This window comes from Etheostoma spectabile, chromosome 2 (genome assembly GCF_008692095.1).
Source record: "Etheostoma spectabile isolate EspeVRDwgs_2016 chromosome 2, UIUC_Espe_1.0, whole genome shotgun sequence".
Classification (NCBI taxonomy): Eukaryota; Metazoa; Chordata; class Actinopteri; order Perciformes; family Percidae; genus Etheostoma; species Etheostoma spectabile.
The window spans coordinates 12,014,673-12,029,570 of record NC_045734.1 but is presented as its reverse complement, the minus strand read 5'-3'; the positions used below and the strand labels follow the sequence as shown (position 1 = coordinate 12,029,570).

General features: G+C 37.2%; 2 protein-coding genes across 2 annotated transcripts in view; both read right to left on the bottom strand.

Annotated features, from left to right (window-relative positions):
* The window catches only part of gucy1b1 (guanylate cyclase 1 soluble subunit beta 1), a 12,888-nt gene extending 11,435 nt beyond the window's left edge, over window positions 1–1,453 (bottom strand). Inside the window, exons 1-2 of the mRNA XM_032531581.1 lie at window positions 1,314–1,453; window positions 910–983 (exon numbers count right to left, since the gene is read on the bottom strand). Of these exons, the coding sequence (XP_032387472.1) occupies window positions 910–983; window positions 1,314–1,316 (77 nt within the window). The 5' untranslated portion in view covers window positions 1,317–1,453. The remainder of the gene's footprint in view (window positions 1–909; window positions 984–1,313) is intronic.
* A 971-nt stretch (window positions 1,454–2,424) lies between these two features.
* Window positions 2,425–11,482, bottom strand: gucy1a1 (guanylate cyclase 1 soluble subunit alpha 1). The gene is made up of 8 exons (XM_032531540.1): window positions 10,939–11,482; window positions 10,694–10,761; window positions 9,986–10,074; window positions 9,164–9,876; window positions 7,113–7,598; window positions 5,541–5,684; window positions 4,095–4,249; window positions 2,425–3,775 (listed from the first exon to the last, which is right to left on the bottom strand). Exons 1-8 carry the CDS (start codon window positions 11,173–11,175, stop codon window positions 3,631–3,633), a joined length of 2,037 nt encoding a protein of 678 aa, XP_032387431.1. The 5' UTR covers window positions 11,176–11,482; the 3' UTR covers window positions 2,425–3,630.
* Between the last annotated feature and the right edge of the window lie 3,416 nt (window positions 11,483–14,898).

Below are 14,898 nucleotides of genomic sequence, written 5' to 3'. Positions count from 1 at the left end.
GTGTGTGTGTGTGTGTGTGTGTGTGTGTGTGTGTGATATGGGTTGAGAATATTTCTCCTACTTCTTACAGCAATTTAAAACTAACCATTTTAAAATCCTTACTATTAGAAAATAAACTTGAGACATAATTTTAGTTTTCTGGTTACATTTTTCTGGGGGGTAGTGGTGCTCTGATTAATAACCTCAGTATTCATAAAACCCGTAACTTGAAAGGTACGTAACTTGAGTAATTCTGTTTTACTTTTTACTGAACATTTCAGAGGGAACAGTTTTTACTCCACAAAATGTATTTGACAGCTTATAATTAATACTTTTTATTTTGTATTTTGGTTTCTTTTCATGCAAGACATATCACCATTTCTTATGATACATTGTTTTAGATTAAACTACCCAAAATATATGTAAGGCCATAAAGACAGTTTCACCTCGGCCAGCTACAACATGAAAATGTTATTTACACATTAATGGAGTAGTAATAACAATCAAATAATATATAACACTTACAGGACTATTTTTCTGCATAATGAGCAGGCCTGGTTTTACTTTTAGAAATGTTTGCTGATCCTACTTGCCTATTTTTACTTAAGTTAGATTTTGAATGCAGGAGTTTAGTAATATTACTTTTCAGCATGAACAAATAGGAATATTTTCTGGTCTTAAATGTCAGCCTTATTAATTGAAGCAAGTTAAGTTTCTTATTGGGCAGAATTTAAAATGTGATATTTACCAACCGATATGAGTTTCAGTGTGAGTGTGCAGAGGATGAAGGTTAATCATTAAAGTAAAGGCAAATGCCGGCCTTTCCCAGCTGATGGTGCTGGCTGTACAATAGCCCTGTCATGTCTGGTTGGCCACAGCGTAACCTATACCAACAGAGCCAAATAGTAAACACACGATCCAGAAACTCACTTGATGTCTTCCCACACTTCCGGGCCATAATTCCTTAAGACGAGGAGCTCCAAGGCGTGATTCACAAACCCATACTGTAAATTTGTATGTTAAAAAAACGTATAACGTGAATTCTTATTTCATGGAAACAGAAAATTTTACTAAAACATACCTGGTGCCTGGCTATGCGTGTTTCTATAGCCTACGATGTAAAGTATGCTAAAAACAGAGCCCAGGCTACTATGCACTTAAATACATGCATATTCGTCTTTACTATAAATGCAAAGTTCAATCAGGAAAATGATTGTATAACAGCTACATAGCGGTCTCCTAACAGGAAATGTCAAACGCAAATGCACCACGTCGCGCGACAAACAGACTATTTACCAGCATTAACACATAATACTAAATCTTCGGGAACATACCATGATGACAGCCGCTCTTCTTTTTCTTATTTTTAAGCAAAATCTGTTGGATCTGACTCAACCTTCATCGTTTGGTACGGATGCTGATCTTCTCTGCGTCCATTCCACTTTTTTTCCCCTTCAGCTAACAACTGACAGTGAGTCTGTCCAATAGTAGATCAGACATGGTCTTACGTAGGCCATCCGTGACCAATGAGAACCCAGCTGCGTTGTCCAAGTGATGCTGAGGAACCACCGCAGGCAGCTATGTTTGACATCGTTTTTTTACGTTATGAACTTTACAACTAATGTTATCTGAGTACCATAGCACAAACATAAACATTGGATATCTTCAAAAACGTCAACAAAGCGGGAAAAATGTTTAGTTTTGAAAAAAAGGCACTTGTATGGAAAACCTTTCAAAAGATGTAGGCTACTCTGTTGCTCCTTTACTTTAGTAAAGGCAGCAATACCACAATGTTTAACTACTTTTTAAGGGTCATGCATTCGAAATGTAAGTAAAGTAAAAAAAAGAAAATGGTTAAAATGAATTATCAGCAAAATGAAGGCCCTACTAGCCAAAGTGTATGTGCTCAGCGTATGACTCCTTTAAAAAATTAATTATGAAAATTACTATTTTTTTATGCTTTAACATCTAATTAGTCATTTAATGTTGTAGCAGGTCAAAAGGGAGCTAATTCTAATTTACTGTATATGCTTTATGGGTTTTTTAATCGCTAACAATAAACTGTAGCCTATATGATGATCTGATTATAGGTTTCTTTTATGTAAAATACTAATCTCCAAATTAATTAGGCTAGTAACTACAGCTGTCAGATCATTTAGATAAAAAACTATTATAATACAACATTTCTGCTCGGAATGTGGTGAAGTAGAAGTGTTACAAAACACAAAATGAAAGTCCTAAAGTAATGTGCAAGTACCTAAAATTGTAATTTGAAGATATAATTGAGTAACGTGAGTAAATGTACTTAGTTACTTTCCCCCATTGCATATCATATCTTATCATATTATAAAGGTTTGTGTCAGTAGTAACATTTAACATTGCAAATCTTTTATGTTACAGAAAAAGCTACATTACTCTATACACTGTGGAGTCACTCACAGTAGGTATGTTAATGTCAATATTTATTGCACTTTGGTTACATTACAATAAGCATTAAAGATTAAAGATTAAAGCACATCGTTATTAGGGATAGAACATTCATTGTATTCCTGATGTGTCATTTTCCCGCTGTAGACTATAGGACAGGAGTACTGTGAACCCAATGTAATAAATAAAGTATAATACAGTGGGGAACTTCCTTTTTTTTTTTTTAAACACGCACATTACGTATAGTAGGAACATTTGATCTTAGAATGTGTTATACCTAATAAATAGACTAAAATCTAAGTTTCATGTTATCACAAATATATCCTGGAGTTGGAACCACAAACCTCTGGAAGAAGTTATTTACACGTGAATGCATGGTGAACCATATCTAAATTAAAATTAAAAGTAAAGATTACATGAAACATCTGTGATCCTGCCGGTATATTTCTTTTAAGGCACCTGATCTGCATCCCTTCATTCAATTAAAGGAATGTGATTGCCACCAACAAAATGTTGTTGTTTTCATACAATGACAATAAAGTATCTTGAATTTAAAATCTTTAATTTAATAAGGCAAGATGTCTCCTAAAGTTTTATATAACTGTAAGATTTCCTTAAGCTTTTACAAATAATTAGTTGTGAAATTCTCCACTGAAACACACAAAGCTAATTCAATTTTTATCATGAATTCTTTTGCCGTACCAATAGGCCAAGGTGCTTTTAGCAGCTGTCTCGACAGATGTAAATGGACCAGTCAGATATTTACAAAGAAAATCTTGAAACATTACATTTAGGCTCAACATCTAAAAATGTATTTCATATTATAAAAGATGATGTATTTAATTCTTTACAGCAAACCAAAAGCAGTTTAGGTATTTTGTGCCTCTGCAATGTTACATTTAACAAAACAGTCAAAGAAAGCCATTTTTATATCACATGAGATCATATTACAGAGATGACTCATTCTGGAAGAAAAATAAAGTGTGTATTTATCTGTGCTACAACCAATACATCCATGGCTACAACTGTGCAAATGGATAATTGTACAGAGACAAGACTCATGTTTGACAGCAAACTGACATGTCTGTAATTAAGCAGCTGCATGAGTTTCACCATAGACACTATCATCATTAGTTAAACAACCCAAACCAAAATATACAAGGTATTTGCACTGGGTTCACTGGACACCTTCATATTTCGTCATATCTAATGTTTTTGGGCTCTTCAGCAGCTTGATTTAACTTCAGAGTCAGTTTTAAATGGCGCCTCCAAAAAGTAACAAACACCAGGGATGTCTTCTGGGAAGTTGGCCGGAAGCTCCTGTCTCCTCCTTGGAACAAAGACAAACTCTGGACGATTCTTCAGCAATCTGGGACAAAGAGCACACAAATAAAACATGAATCTAAAAACAATGTAGCAAATTATTTGACGTAAGAGGAAACACAGTGCTCTTTTAAAAGTGAAGTGTCTTGGCTGAAGCCCTTTGTGGTTTTTTTCTAAACAACCACTTCTGGCAACAAATAATACAGTAATTATAAAGTATTGGCTCATTAACGTCTGACATCTATTCTGCTTTGTGTCTTTCAGTCAAATAAAAATGTTTTAGAGTGAAGTTAAGAGTTTCCATTTTTAAATCTAATAGAAAATGCAAGAGTTATTTTCAACTTGAATTAGCTGTGTTCCCTCACCTGTGAGTTGTAGGGCTGATGTTGATCTTTCCAGGCTGGCTGCAGGATTCAAACTTATTGGCCATTGTGACATTGTTACCAAAAAGGCAGTAGCGCGGCATTCTCACCCCAACTACACCAGCCAGTACTGAACCAGTGTGGACTCCTATACGCATCTGAGGAAACATTCAACATGATTCAGGCTTCTGCTTGTCTTTTGTTCAATACTATTACAGTGCATCAAAAGCTTCCACTCCACTCGTTAACCATACATGATTGTAGTTGTGGTGCTGCCACTAATACAGAACCCTGTATTTCCTTCAGGCATCTACAAATGAAAATAGTCCCTACATGATTTACTCCAGTTTAAAGGTACCCTGTCAAGTTTTTGACCGCTAGTAGAACTATGAAGTAGGCTTGTGCCGATTGCCGATCATATTGTTTAAATGCAAATCAGTTTGCCATCTTTGCTTTTCCATGCATTTGACGCCTGATGGGCTGTCTTTCAGGCTGTAACCCAGCCTCTTGGCTTCCCGACGGCTGCCAGGGGACGGGAAGTACATCAGCTCAGGCCACACCAATTAGTGTTCCTGGGGGCTAAGATACAGCATCTAACGTTAATGATTGAGTTTCTCTGGTGTGGAGCGTTGCCTCCAACACAACAAATAAACTAACATTACAGTTATAACATGTACAGTTATCACATAGGAAGGCAGAGGAATAGCTAAATTTGACACACAGATCAACAAAGAGCTAGATTGCTAGAGAAGCAATTGCTAACTGCCAAACTAAAGTAGCGAATAGTGCTAATAGCGTGTTAACAACTGTGGCATTAGTGATAAAGTTGCTAAAAGAAGATTACTATTTTTCTGGTAATTTGAGGGGTTTAATTACAATATTTTTAGGTTAAATATCTTAAAAAATGTTTGTAGGCAAGCAAAAGATATGCCACACATACTGTCTATTATACTTACATTATTATAAATAAAATATTTAAACTCAAGACACCATACTTTTTTATGGCTATTGAGTATTTGAATCAAATGGAAAATTAAATATCTTTGGCATAATTTTGTAAACATTTCCCTGTAATTTGCCATTTTTCAAATTTCATGTTTACTTAGATCAGTATAATCAACAAATCATATACTTTCCATTTATTACTTTTAGTTCTTTGATTTGGTAGCTTTACATAAAAAGCATTTGTAATATTACAATAACAAGCCAAAGCATAATTTAGACAGTTAATTGCTGGATTTATTCACTGGTCGATGTCCAAAAATCTCGAAGGACTTGAACAAAAATGTTCACCTTAGTGACAGCAACTATATTCTGTTAGAATATAGTTAGAATATTATTTTTCATAATGGGATATTTTTCTTTTTAATGAAAACTCTCTTGTGTGGTTGACAGTTACATCATCAAGTTAAATAATGTGTAGTAAGCTAATCAATACTTGACCCTTACCTGTATTGGTTCTCCAGTTGGTGTCATAACTTCGTCTGAAAGCTCCATCATCTTTAAGGCCATGTGTGCAATTTGGACGGCGTGAGTCTTGCTTTCTCTGTGTAAGCCACCAGCTACACAGTACGCATCACCAATGGTCTCCACCTGAATACAGCAGATGATCATTAAAATGATTTAAACTTTATTCCACTTTGCAATGTAGACAGTAGCCTATATCTTGAGCCAAATTGCAAATGTGAAATGGATATTCATCAAAATGTCTTTGACTGAAAATGAATTTGACAGCCAAGACAAAGGGCAAAAAAATACAACTTAAACCCTAATAGTACTTGATCCATGGTCATATTTAAAAGTCAACACAGGGTTCTTTTTTCTTCGTCTTTGTGCGTGTAAATCTGGACCGGAGAGCACTCAACAGCTATGTGACAAAGACAAAGTGAAACTATTTTTAGCCTCATGCAGTACATGTGGAGTGGAAACAGGGTCCTGAAGGAACCTCGGACTTCCTAGTGTTTTACGAGATATTTGTCAAACATGCTGCTCTCTCTGTTATGCTTTCATGACACGTTGATTACATTACCCAGCTTCCCTGTAGATTAGCAGCCTTTGGGAGACACTATGGTAGTTGGTTGAGCTATAGTCTTTTTTAATTAAATGTGAAGGCAAATAATGTATCTTCATACACCATATGATGTGCTAAATGATTAAATTGCCAAAAGACAAAAACATGAATCCGTTTTTTAAATGTGTGCGATACTGTGGTTGTGTTTTCCAGTTTTGTCAGCAGCTACAGTTACCTTGGAAAAAGTATCAGTTAAAAGCTGATTTTTGTGTTTTTAGTGAGCTACAGGACAGAGGCCATCCAGACATAGATACTGTTGAGGACACAGATGTTGTATGCTTCTGTAAACTGGAGGGGTTTTGAGGCAGATTCTGGTATTTCTTTAGGCTAAATATCAGAATACAGAACAGAACATCAGAAGATGTGACTGCCAAAAACCAAACAGATATTTAATTGTCTACCACAATTACACTGCAGCGTAGAGGCGGCATTAGACCAACATTTGGGGAGGTCAAATAATACAAAATATAATGAACTGTTAGATTAATAAATACATCTTAAATGTTATTTAAATAATCTGGCTACAGTACTGTAAATATGTGTTAGAACTAACTAAACTAAACTAGCATTTAGAATAAAAATGCTATTTACAATGGTAAATTAAATGTCAATTGTCACTTTCTCTTCATTTGTATTTAAAATAATACTGTTTTTTTTTTTTATCTGATTAAGTATTGTACTGTGTCATTCACACTTTGCAATAAAAAAACAAAGTTGGACATAATGCTAAGATTTCTCGACCTTTGATAAACCTAAATTACATTTTAACATTTTGCAACAATACTGTGTAAATGTAACTGTCTAATGTCAGCTACTTTTGAAATGGCTCATATATACTAAACTCAGCAGTGCAATAGATTACAAAAGGCTTAATTTTTTACTTTGTAAACAGCTTGTGCAAATCAAAATAATGCTCACCAGTACAGTACTCTTATATTCCATTGACCTACCTTATAGATATCAAGCTCTCCACACTCGTGGTCAAACCTGGTGTACAGCTCACTGAGCATGGTTATCACTTGCATCGGGGTACAACGTGAGCAAACAGCCGTGAAGCCCACAATGTCAGAGAAGAGCATTGTTACTTGGTCAAACTTCTTGGCCTGCACCGTTTGGCCCTGCCACAGCTGCTGCGCCACAGTGCCGGGGAAGATGGAGAAGAGGAGGTCCACTGTCTTCTTCTTCTCCTCCTCCAATGCCTGGTGAGCGTGCTCCAAGGCTGCCTTGGCCTTCCCCAGACGCTTCTTCAAACCATCCTGCGCTTTGGCCTGTTCACCAACCAGCACTACGTCACGCAGTGCGTTATGAATAGGGATGTCTGACAGGTAGAGGCCGCAGCCTGTTAGCTCCTCCAGCTTGTCCACGCATGGTGAGCCCAGGAACAAGATGGCATTTGACTCTGAAACGTAGATCATCTGACCTTTAAGGTCCATGAGCTGAAAGGAAAAAAGAGATGATGAAAAAAGTTCATTTTTGTGGAATTTGCTAAACTTAGTTGGAATGTAAATATTGGGATTAGCTGTCCTCATAAACTTTGTTTTTTGAAAGAAGACTGATAAGGATTACTCTGTAGGGTACATCCTAGAGCAAATGTGTCCTATTATTAGTACTAGTTATTCTTATTATATGTACACATTTCCCACAGCCAAACAAGGACAATTGTTTTTTGCTCTCAGTGGCATCTGTGCACTTGTTAATGTACAATGCATAAACACATATACTCCTTAAAACATAATAGACATTTAAACATTCAACATAAAGATAACCAAACTTGTCATCTGCCTAGTATTTATAAAAGGGCAGCTGTATACAGCAGTCCGTCAGCTACAACAGTAAACAACGCCAAAAGGTTTATTTATGTTCCAGTGGAACACATTTCTTTTAAAATACCTTCTAAACCAAGTGCACCTACTGACTTTAGTGATCCTCTGACGTTTCTTCTAAAGGCCACCATGATTTGTGGTTTAAAGGTAAATGTCTCCACAACTGTTGGACGGATTGCCATGAAATTTGGTGCAGACATACGTCTTTGAAAACTTGAGTGCTCTCCTGACCTTTTATCTACCGCCACCATGAGGTCAAAGTTTCAATTCGTCCAGCACTTTAGTTTATAAAAAAATACATTCAAAAGTTGAACATTCCCATCAGCCTTAACTGTACTGAAATACTAATGATAAATAGTGTGTGAGCGATGAGAACCCTACTAATTCATCATGCAAAAGCTTGACGTATTTAAGGATTCAGCATTCAAACCAAAGACTGTTTCAAGGCATACACTTCCTGCCTTCTAACTTTTTAAATTATTATTACTATGACACCTCCCTTGTACCATTTACTTCACCACGACAAGATTAAACAATATTTTGGAACCTGAACTTTAATCACTTGGTTTTCTTATCAGCAACAATAGCTATAGGTACAAATTCAGCTTCTGGAATATTTTGAAATTTGTAACATAATGAATGTTGAACGTGCCACTTCTGTCAATCATGTTTGTGTGTAGTAGACTTGTCAGCTGTGTAATACATATTGAGTGGATGAAAGAGACTGAGACACCTATTGATTTTCACCTGTTTAAATTGGGCACTGTCGCTATTAGCGGTAAATCTACCACTGGAACACTAGTGTTATAGTAAGAGGAGGCATCTCTGGCTGAATGCTGTTATAACACGGCCATGTTTACTCACTAATAATTCATTTTTTATTGTCATGGCGACCAATGGCTGTGCACCATCACATAAATAGCACAAGCATGGCTGTGCCTTTGATGGATGAAATAGTTTGACATTTGCTTCTGATCTCAGTTGGGGGTCAAATGTTGATCTTTGCCTCAGGCCAAGTGCATCCGATTATAACACTAATAAGCATGAATGCTTATGAATAGCATGATTTTTCTTTTCATCTCTATCTTACTATCGAGACAACGGCCGGAAGACTTTTTCCATCTCATTAGTTAGTGACGTCACTTCTCAAGTTGTTTCTCCCAGACATGTCGACATACCTTCCCTGTGTTATCTGCGATGGAGACGCCATGCTTGATCCGAATGATAAACTGTGTGTTCAGCATGGTCAGAATCCCTTGAAAGGTACATTTGATCTGGGGAGAGACAATAGAAAAGTGTTCTTGGAAGGTAGCAGACCGCCTCAGTCCATCTTTCCTGAAGAGTCTCTTCCTGAGCCCGTGTCCTATTTGAACCAGACCTAGGTCCTTGTCCAGGATCAGATGGAAAGGGAAGATGGTGGAGAACAAAGAGGTAGGAAGGGTCCCAGCTGAGGTAGCGCGCAGCGGACTGGGGGTCAGATTTTTGGCATCCTTAACTGCAACTGTGTACAGAAGACTGGGCTGCGGGCTGGACTGCAAGATACTGTCTTTAGCACTGGGGGTGTCAATCAACACATCCACAGTGGTGTGATACAGCAGGCGGGCTGCAGCTTTGATGACTCCAGGGAAGAAGAGCTCAGTGGTTGGGCGGGGGTTAAAGAAATAGACAGTAAGCAGACCTGCATCCTTGTCTAAGCACAGTACCGAAGGATCGTTTACACAACTCTCTCTGGCCGTGTTGGGCGGCGTACTCTGTTTCAACAAAACATTGAAGCTGTTGAGGAAGTCATGGAGAGCTCCCCCCACCACCCTCAAAATGTGTCTGTCCTCCTCATAGCACATGTTGAAGAGCTCCTCACCAAGAGCAACTTTCAAAGCTTCCATCTGGATTGCTATTAGACAAATGCAAGGAAACAGGTAAAGATGTAAAGTCGAACAATACCCAGCATTTTCAAATTAAAATTACACATTTTATAATTTGAACTTCAAAATTGGCATTACCTGTTTTGGTTGAGTAAATGTTCATCATTTCCACTAAATGTTCCGGTTCATCACTGCAACTCTGATGGTCTGCACAGTAAACTACTGGACTGCAAGACGACAAATTACAGTCAGACACATTAAACATCTCAGTGGAGCAGGTTTTTGTTCAATACATCAGACAACAGTTGCAACTATCTATTCTTTTCATTAGTAGTCAATCTGACGAACATTTTCTAAATTTAATTGACTCGTTGTTTTGCTTTGAAAAAAAGTGAGAGATGGCTGTTATAATGTTCCCAATCCTCAAGTCTTTCTATGTCTTCTTTTGTTTGTCTGACCTTCCAAAACAAAATTCTATTTACTATATATGACCAGAAAAAGCTGCAAATTCTCACATTTGAAAAGCTGCAACCACTGTACGTTTGACATTTTTGGATAATTTCATTATCTGTTTGTCTCTCTACCTCCGGGTATAGCAGCCTCACACCTTTTTGTTGTCATCATCATTTGTGTCAAGAGTAGCAAGATACATTTGTAAGGGATAGTGAGGTAAACAGAGAGTCAAATGGTTCTGTAAAATATTAGTATCATTATTGTTATTAGGGAATACAAGCTGTGGTGGGTACAGGCCTACCTAATTTACAACAACAGCTGTAGTAGTAAGTGTAACAGTCTAGGAGGAGTATAGTTGTTATTGGCAACTGTATATAAAAACACACGTGTTACCTTTCAGAGTCTCTGGTTTGATCTGATAGTCTCATCATTCGTTGGAGGGCAGTGTGTAGCCTTTGAAACTGTATGACAAAGTGTTAAAGGCCATCGTCTGGCAAGTCTGAACAGCAGCTTTAATCAAAGGAGCGCCCACAAATACTTAAAAATACACCATTACCATTAAACCAATAACCTTAATAAACAGTCATGATGTCTCTGTGATAAGGCAGACATGCGACAAATAATATAATATAACTCACCTCTGGACACGCCAATTTTCGGATGCTCTCCCCAAGTGTATGCAGGTTAACTTTGGCTCTGATTGTTTTCTGTTGAGGTAGATCCACACTTATTTTTCCATGCACGTCCTTAGAAATAGGCGATAAATCCGCGGCGCAAGCTGAGCGCTCCTCAAAGTCTCCGAGCTCATTATTTTGGGCGCTACTGGAGAAAGGACACTCTCCTGGTATCTTCTCTTTCAGCTTCGTGCAGAACATCTTCCCCGCTATATAATTTCCTGGCTCTGCTCTTCTTATCTAATTTCGGGAGGAGACAGTCTTGGTCGAGCAGCTGCGTTCTCTGGGAGAAATTCCATCATCTGGTGCGCTTATCCAGGATACCTTCCTTCTCGCGACCCGCTGATTCAAATGATCTGCTCAAAAGCTAGAGACCGCATACAATATTCATTGAAAACTGCACGGGCAAATGATTGTTGCGAACCATGAATGCCAAAAGCCAATGAGAAACTGGAGAAAAAAAGAGCAGTAGGCCAAGCCATGTGCAAGTGGGGCTGGTGTAGCTCAGCAACCTATCAGCATTGAGACATTATTTCCAAGCGACTCCTTGCATTCAATGGACTTTTTTATTGAGATCAGCCTACTAGGTCCCATAATACGAGACTGCCTCCCCCCCCCATTAACGAATAATCCTATTTCTGTTATGTTCACATAGGACTGCGTGCACGTGCCTGTCCTAGTGGGTTTGTAATCTTTATGGCGATGTTGATTTTTCAATCTATTTTTTATTTGACATGATTTCTTTTAATTAATCAACTAATATTTTATATTTTATCACTGCCTGTCACACACACACACACACACACACTTACACACACACACACACTATCCCCAACTTTCCTGCTGTAATTTGTAATTAATTCCAATCATTACTGGAAATGTTATTGTCATTGTAGGGCTAGGGTTAGGGCTAACCCTAACCCTAACAACTAGCAATATAATAATAACAATAATAACATAATAATATTTTCAATGAGAGTTTCCAGTCGTCTGAAGACATTATAGACTTGCATGTTCAAACAGGTCTACACCCAAACACATTAAGTTCCCTCTAAGATTTATGAAAGCAGAAAATCTCCACATTTGAGATCAAGAACCAGCTCATTTTAGGGTATTTTCCTTTTAAAAATGATTTAAATTGCAAGTACTGCTCGTATTTTTAAAGTGATGGCGCACTATAGTGGTTGTCGGTACCATAGACAGAAAACACTACACTGGGTGAGTTTAACTGCAACATGAAGTAAATTCTGTTCTGTTCTGTTTGATTGTTCAGGAAATGGTTCAGTGATGATTATACGTGTTGGGTGATCATTTATTAAACTTGATCAAACATAGATTTCATTGGCCATGATAAGGCTACCACACTGCTTGATTGCCTTGTTTGGTCTGAAAAGAGAATGTGCATAGTCTAACATAATAAATCCATTTCACAGTTTAAATAATGAACAGCTTTATCATGTGGAAGTTTTCTCATTTCTCACAGGATAACTCTGGATTAGCATACAGCTTACACTGGCAATCTTTCAGCAACAAGGCCCAGGATGTTCCCACTACAACAAAACGGTTACAGGGTAGAGATTAAAGGGGGGATCCTTCCATTAGGCCCAGAGTTGCCACCCTTAAAACAATTCATCAAGCTGTGGCTTTCACTTCAAACTGAAAAACTGCCCATTTTGAAATGTGCAAGATGTTTTATCAGCAACACTTTTATGGTGCATTATGTTAAATGATAAGATTTTAGGTCAGTGGTAGGCAAGTAGCCAAATCTGTCCCTCTAATAAAAATATTTGGCCCCATGATGAAGTTTTCTGTATCTAGTTTTTCATAAATCTGTGTAAATACAAGGCTCATGTAACTCACAAATGTGTAAACATAAGTTTATAACTTCTAACAATAATGAACACCCCTACATGAAGAGAGGCATGAACACATTCTTCTGTGGCTTCTGTGCTACAATAAATTCTGCATAACTCTGTTTAATCTACCAGATAAATAACAACAACTAAAAATGAATGAATCCACTTCATTTATAAGTTATCCTTGAATTAAACAGTTTTGACCCCATGGCTTTGGCTGTTTTACTTGAACAAATGATATGATTGAAGAAATGATCTAGCGAGGACATGACTTTTTTCCCAGGGAAACAACAGTTTTTTAATTCAACGATAACTAATGAATCCAACTGTTTATCATGTGTTGATAACCTGTCATTATATATCCATTGTCATTGTGCAATATCATGAATTTCGAACTAAGTATTATCATAAACCCCTGCAACTCTATGAGCCCAAACTAATGGAGAAAATTGCCTTCAGACACAATCCTAAAAAAGGTTTATAAATCAAATTAGTCTTTAATGATCCACAATAAATAAACTCGTTGAAACCACAACGGCCTGCATCTCCACATCCTCTGTACTGAACATTGCTGAAAAAAATGGCCCCTGGTTGAAACTTATTGCTGGCTCTTGGTTTGATTTGTTGGACTTCTTTAGCCTTTAAAATTACATCATATTGAAAACTCTTTGTATAAATCATGTATGTATGGTTCTGAGTAGTAATTTTCTTAATCCTTTTAAAATTTAAGTAAAGGGATTTAGGGGGAAGTTCATTGAGACTTAACTGTCGTTTTAAGATAGTACAGTACACTACATTAAAACAGCTGTATCTAAATGTGAGGGTCTTGTCAAACATGCCTCCTTTTAAAAACCAACTGAGCTGATAAAGGTTATGCTCTTATGAGGACCTAAGACTAAACAAATGAGGTCAACACTACAAATTGGCCATGTGTACTATGCCTGTAAATGTGTTTATTCAAATTTTACTGAAAATCTGCTACACTTGGATGATTGATTTTGACTGCTTGTATGAGATTAACAATTGTAGCTCCCAGTACGCCTAACAACAAAATTGAAATCCCTGCATGACAACATGTCAAAATAATTCTTTCTAAATGACAGAATTCCTCTGTCAGTGCTTTTCCATCCAAATAAATCCAAATGCAGTTTGCTGCAGTGACATTTTGAAGCAGATCTGACAGGCAATCTGTTGCCTCTCGTCAGGACCTGGAAGAGATGGCTGCTGCACTGTCATGAACAAACCTCTTTGTCATAACTATCCACAACACGGGCCTTCTGATCTGTGCCAAGGTGGGACGGTGTTTCAATACAGAAAACTCTCAGCTCTGGATTTCTCTGTGTCTTCTTGCATTTTCTCATAGGTGGAGCGCTGAAACAGAAGACAAAGCACCTTTCCACAAAACTGAGGATCTGCATCCAGAAAGAAGTGGTGCTACAGCACTGTAAGTGTGAAGACATAACATCTTTATCCGCTTAGAGGGCTCAGAATTGAGCTGGAGTTGATCACCGGACTCCTTCAATTATTGTTGCTGTTATTGCTGCTGAAGATATCAACATGTGGGGAGGGAAATCTAAACAAGGTATTATCAGCAAATTAGATCAGCAAAAAGTATTTAAAGGTAAAAGCACTTAAATATTCAGCATAATTTCACTCCTCAGAATTGATTGACTGATTCATTACTGAAGCTACTGTTGTTTAAGAATGCACATTTTATAAAGTGATTGTATTGTAAGTAAACATCTTAATCCTCAAAGAAACTAGTAACTAAAGCTGTCTAACGAATGTAGTGGAGTAAAAATTAGAATATTTCCCTCTGAAATGTAATAAGGTAAGCATAAAGTAGCATGAAGTGAAAGCAAGAGTAGCTCAAAACTTAGGCTACCTAATTCAGATTCAGTTTAGAGCGCCCAAATTCTGCTCATTTTCAGTTTCATAATTGTATTTTCAAGTTGTACCAGAATAGGTTTACATGTTTCATTTTTAAAAATCACCATATTTTTGTTGTACCACACATTGCTGCAGATGATGTTTTCACCCTTTGTGTTTAGGTCTCTGTTTTGGCTAC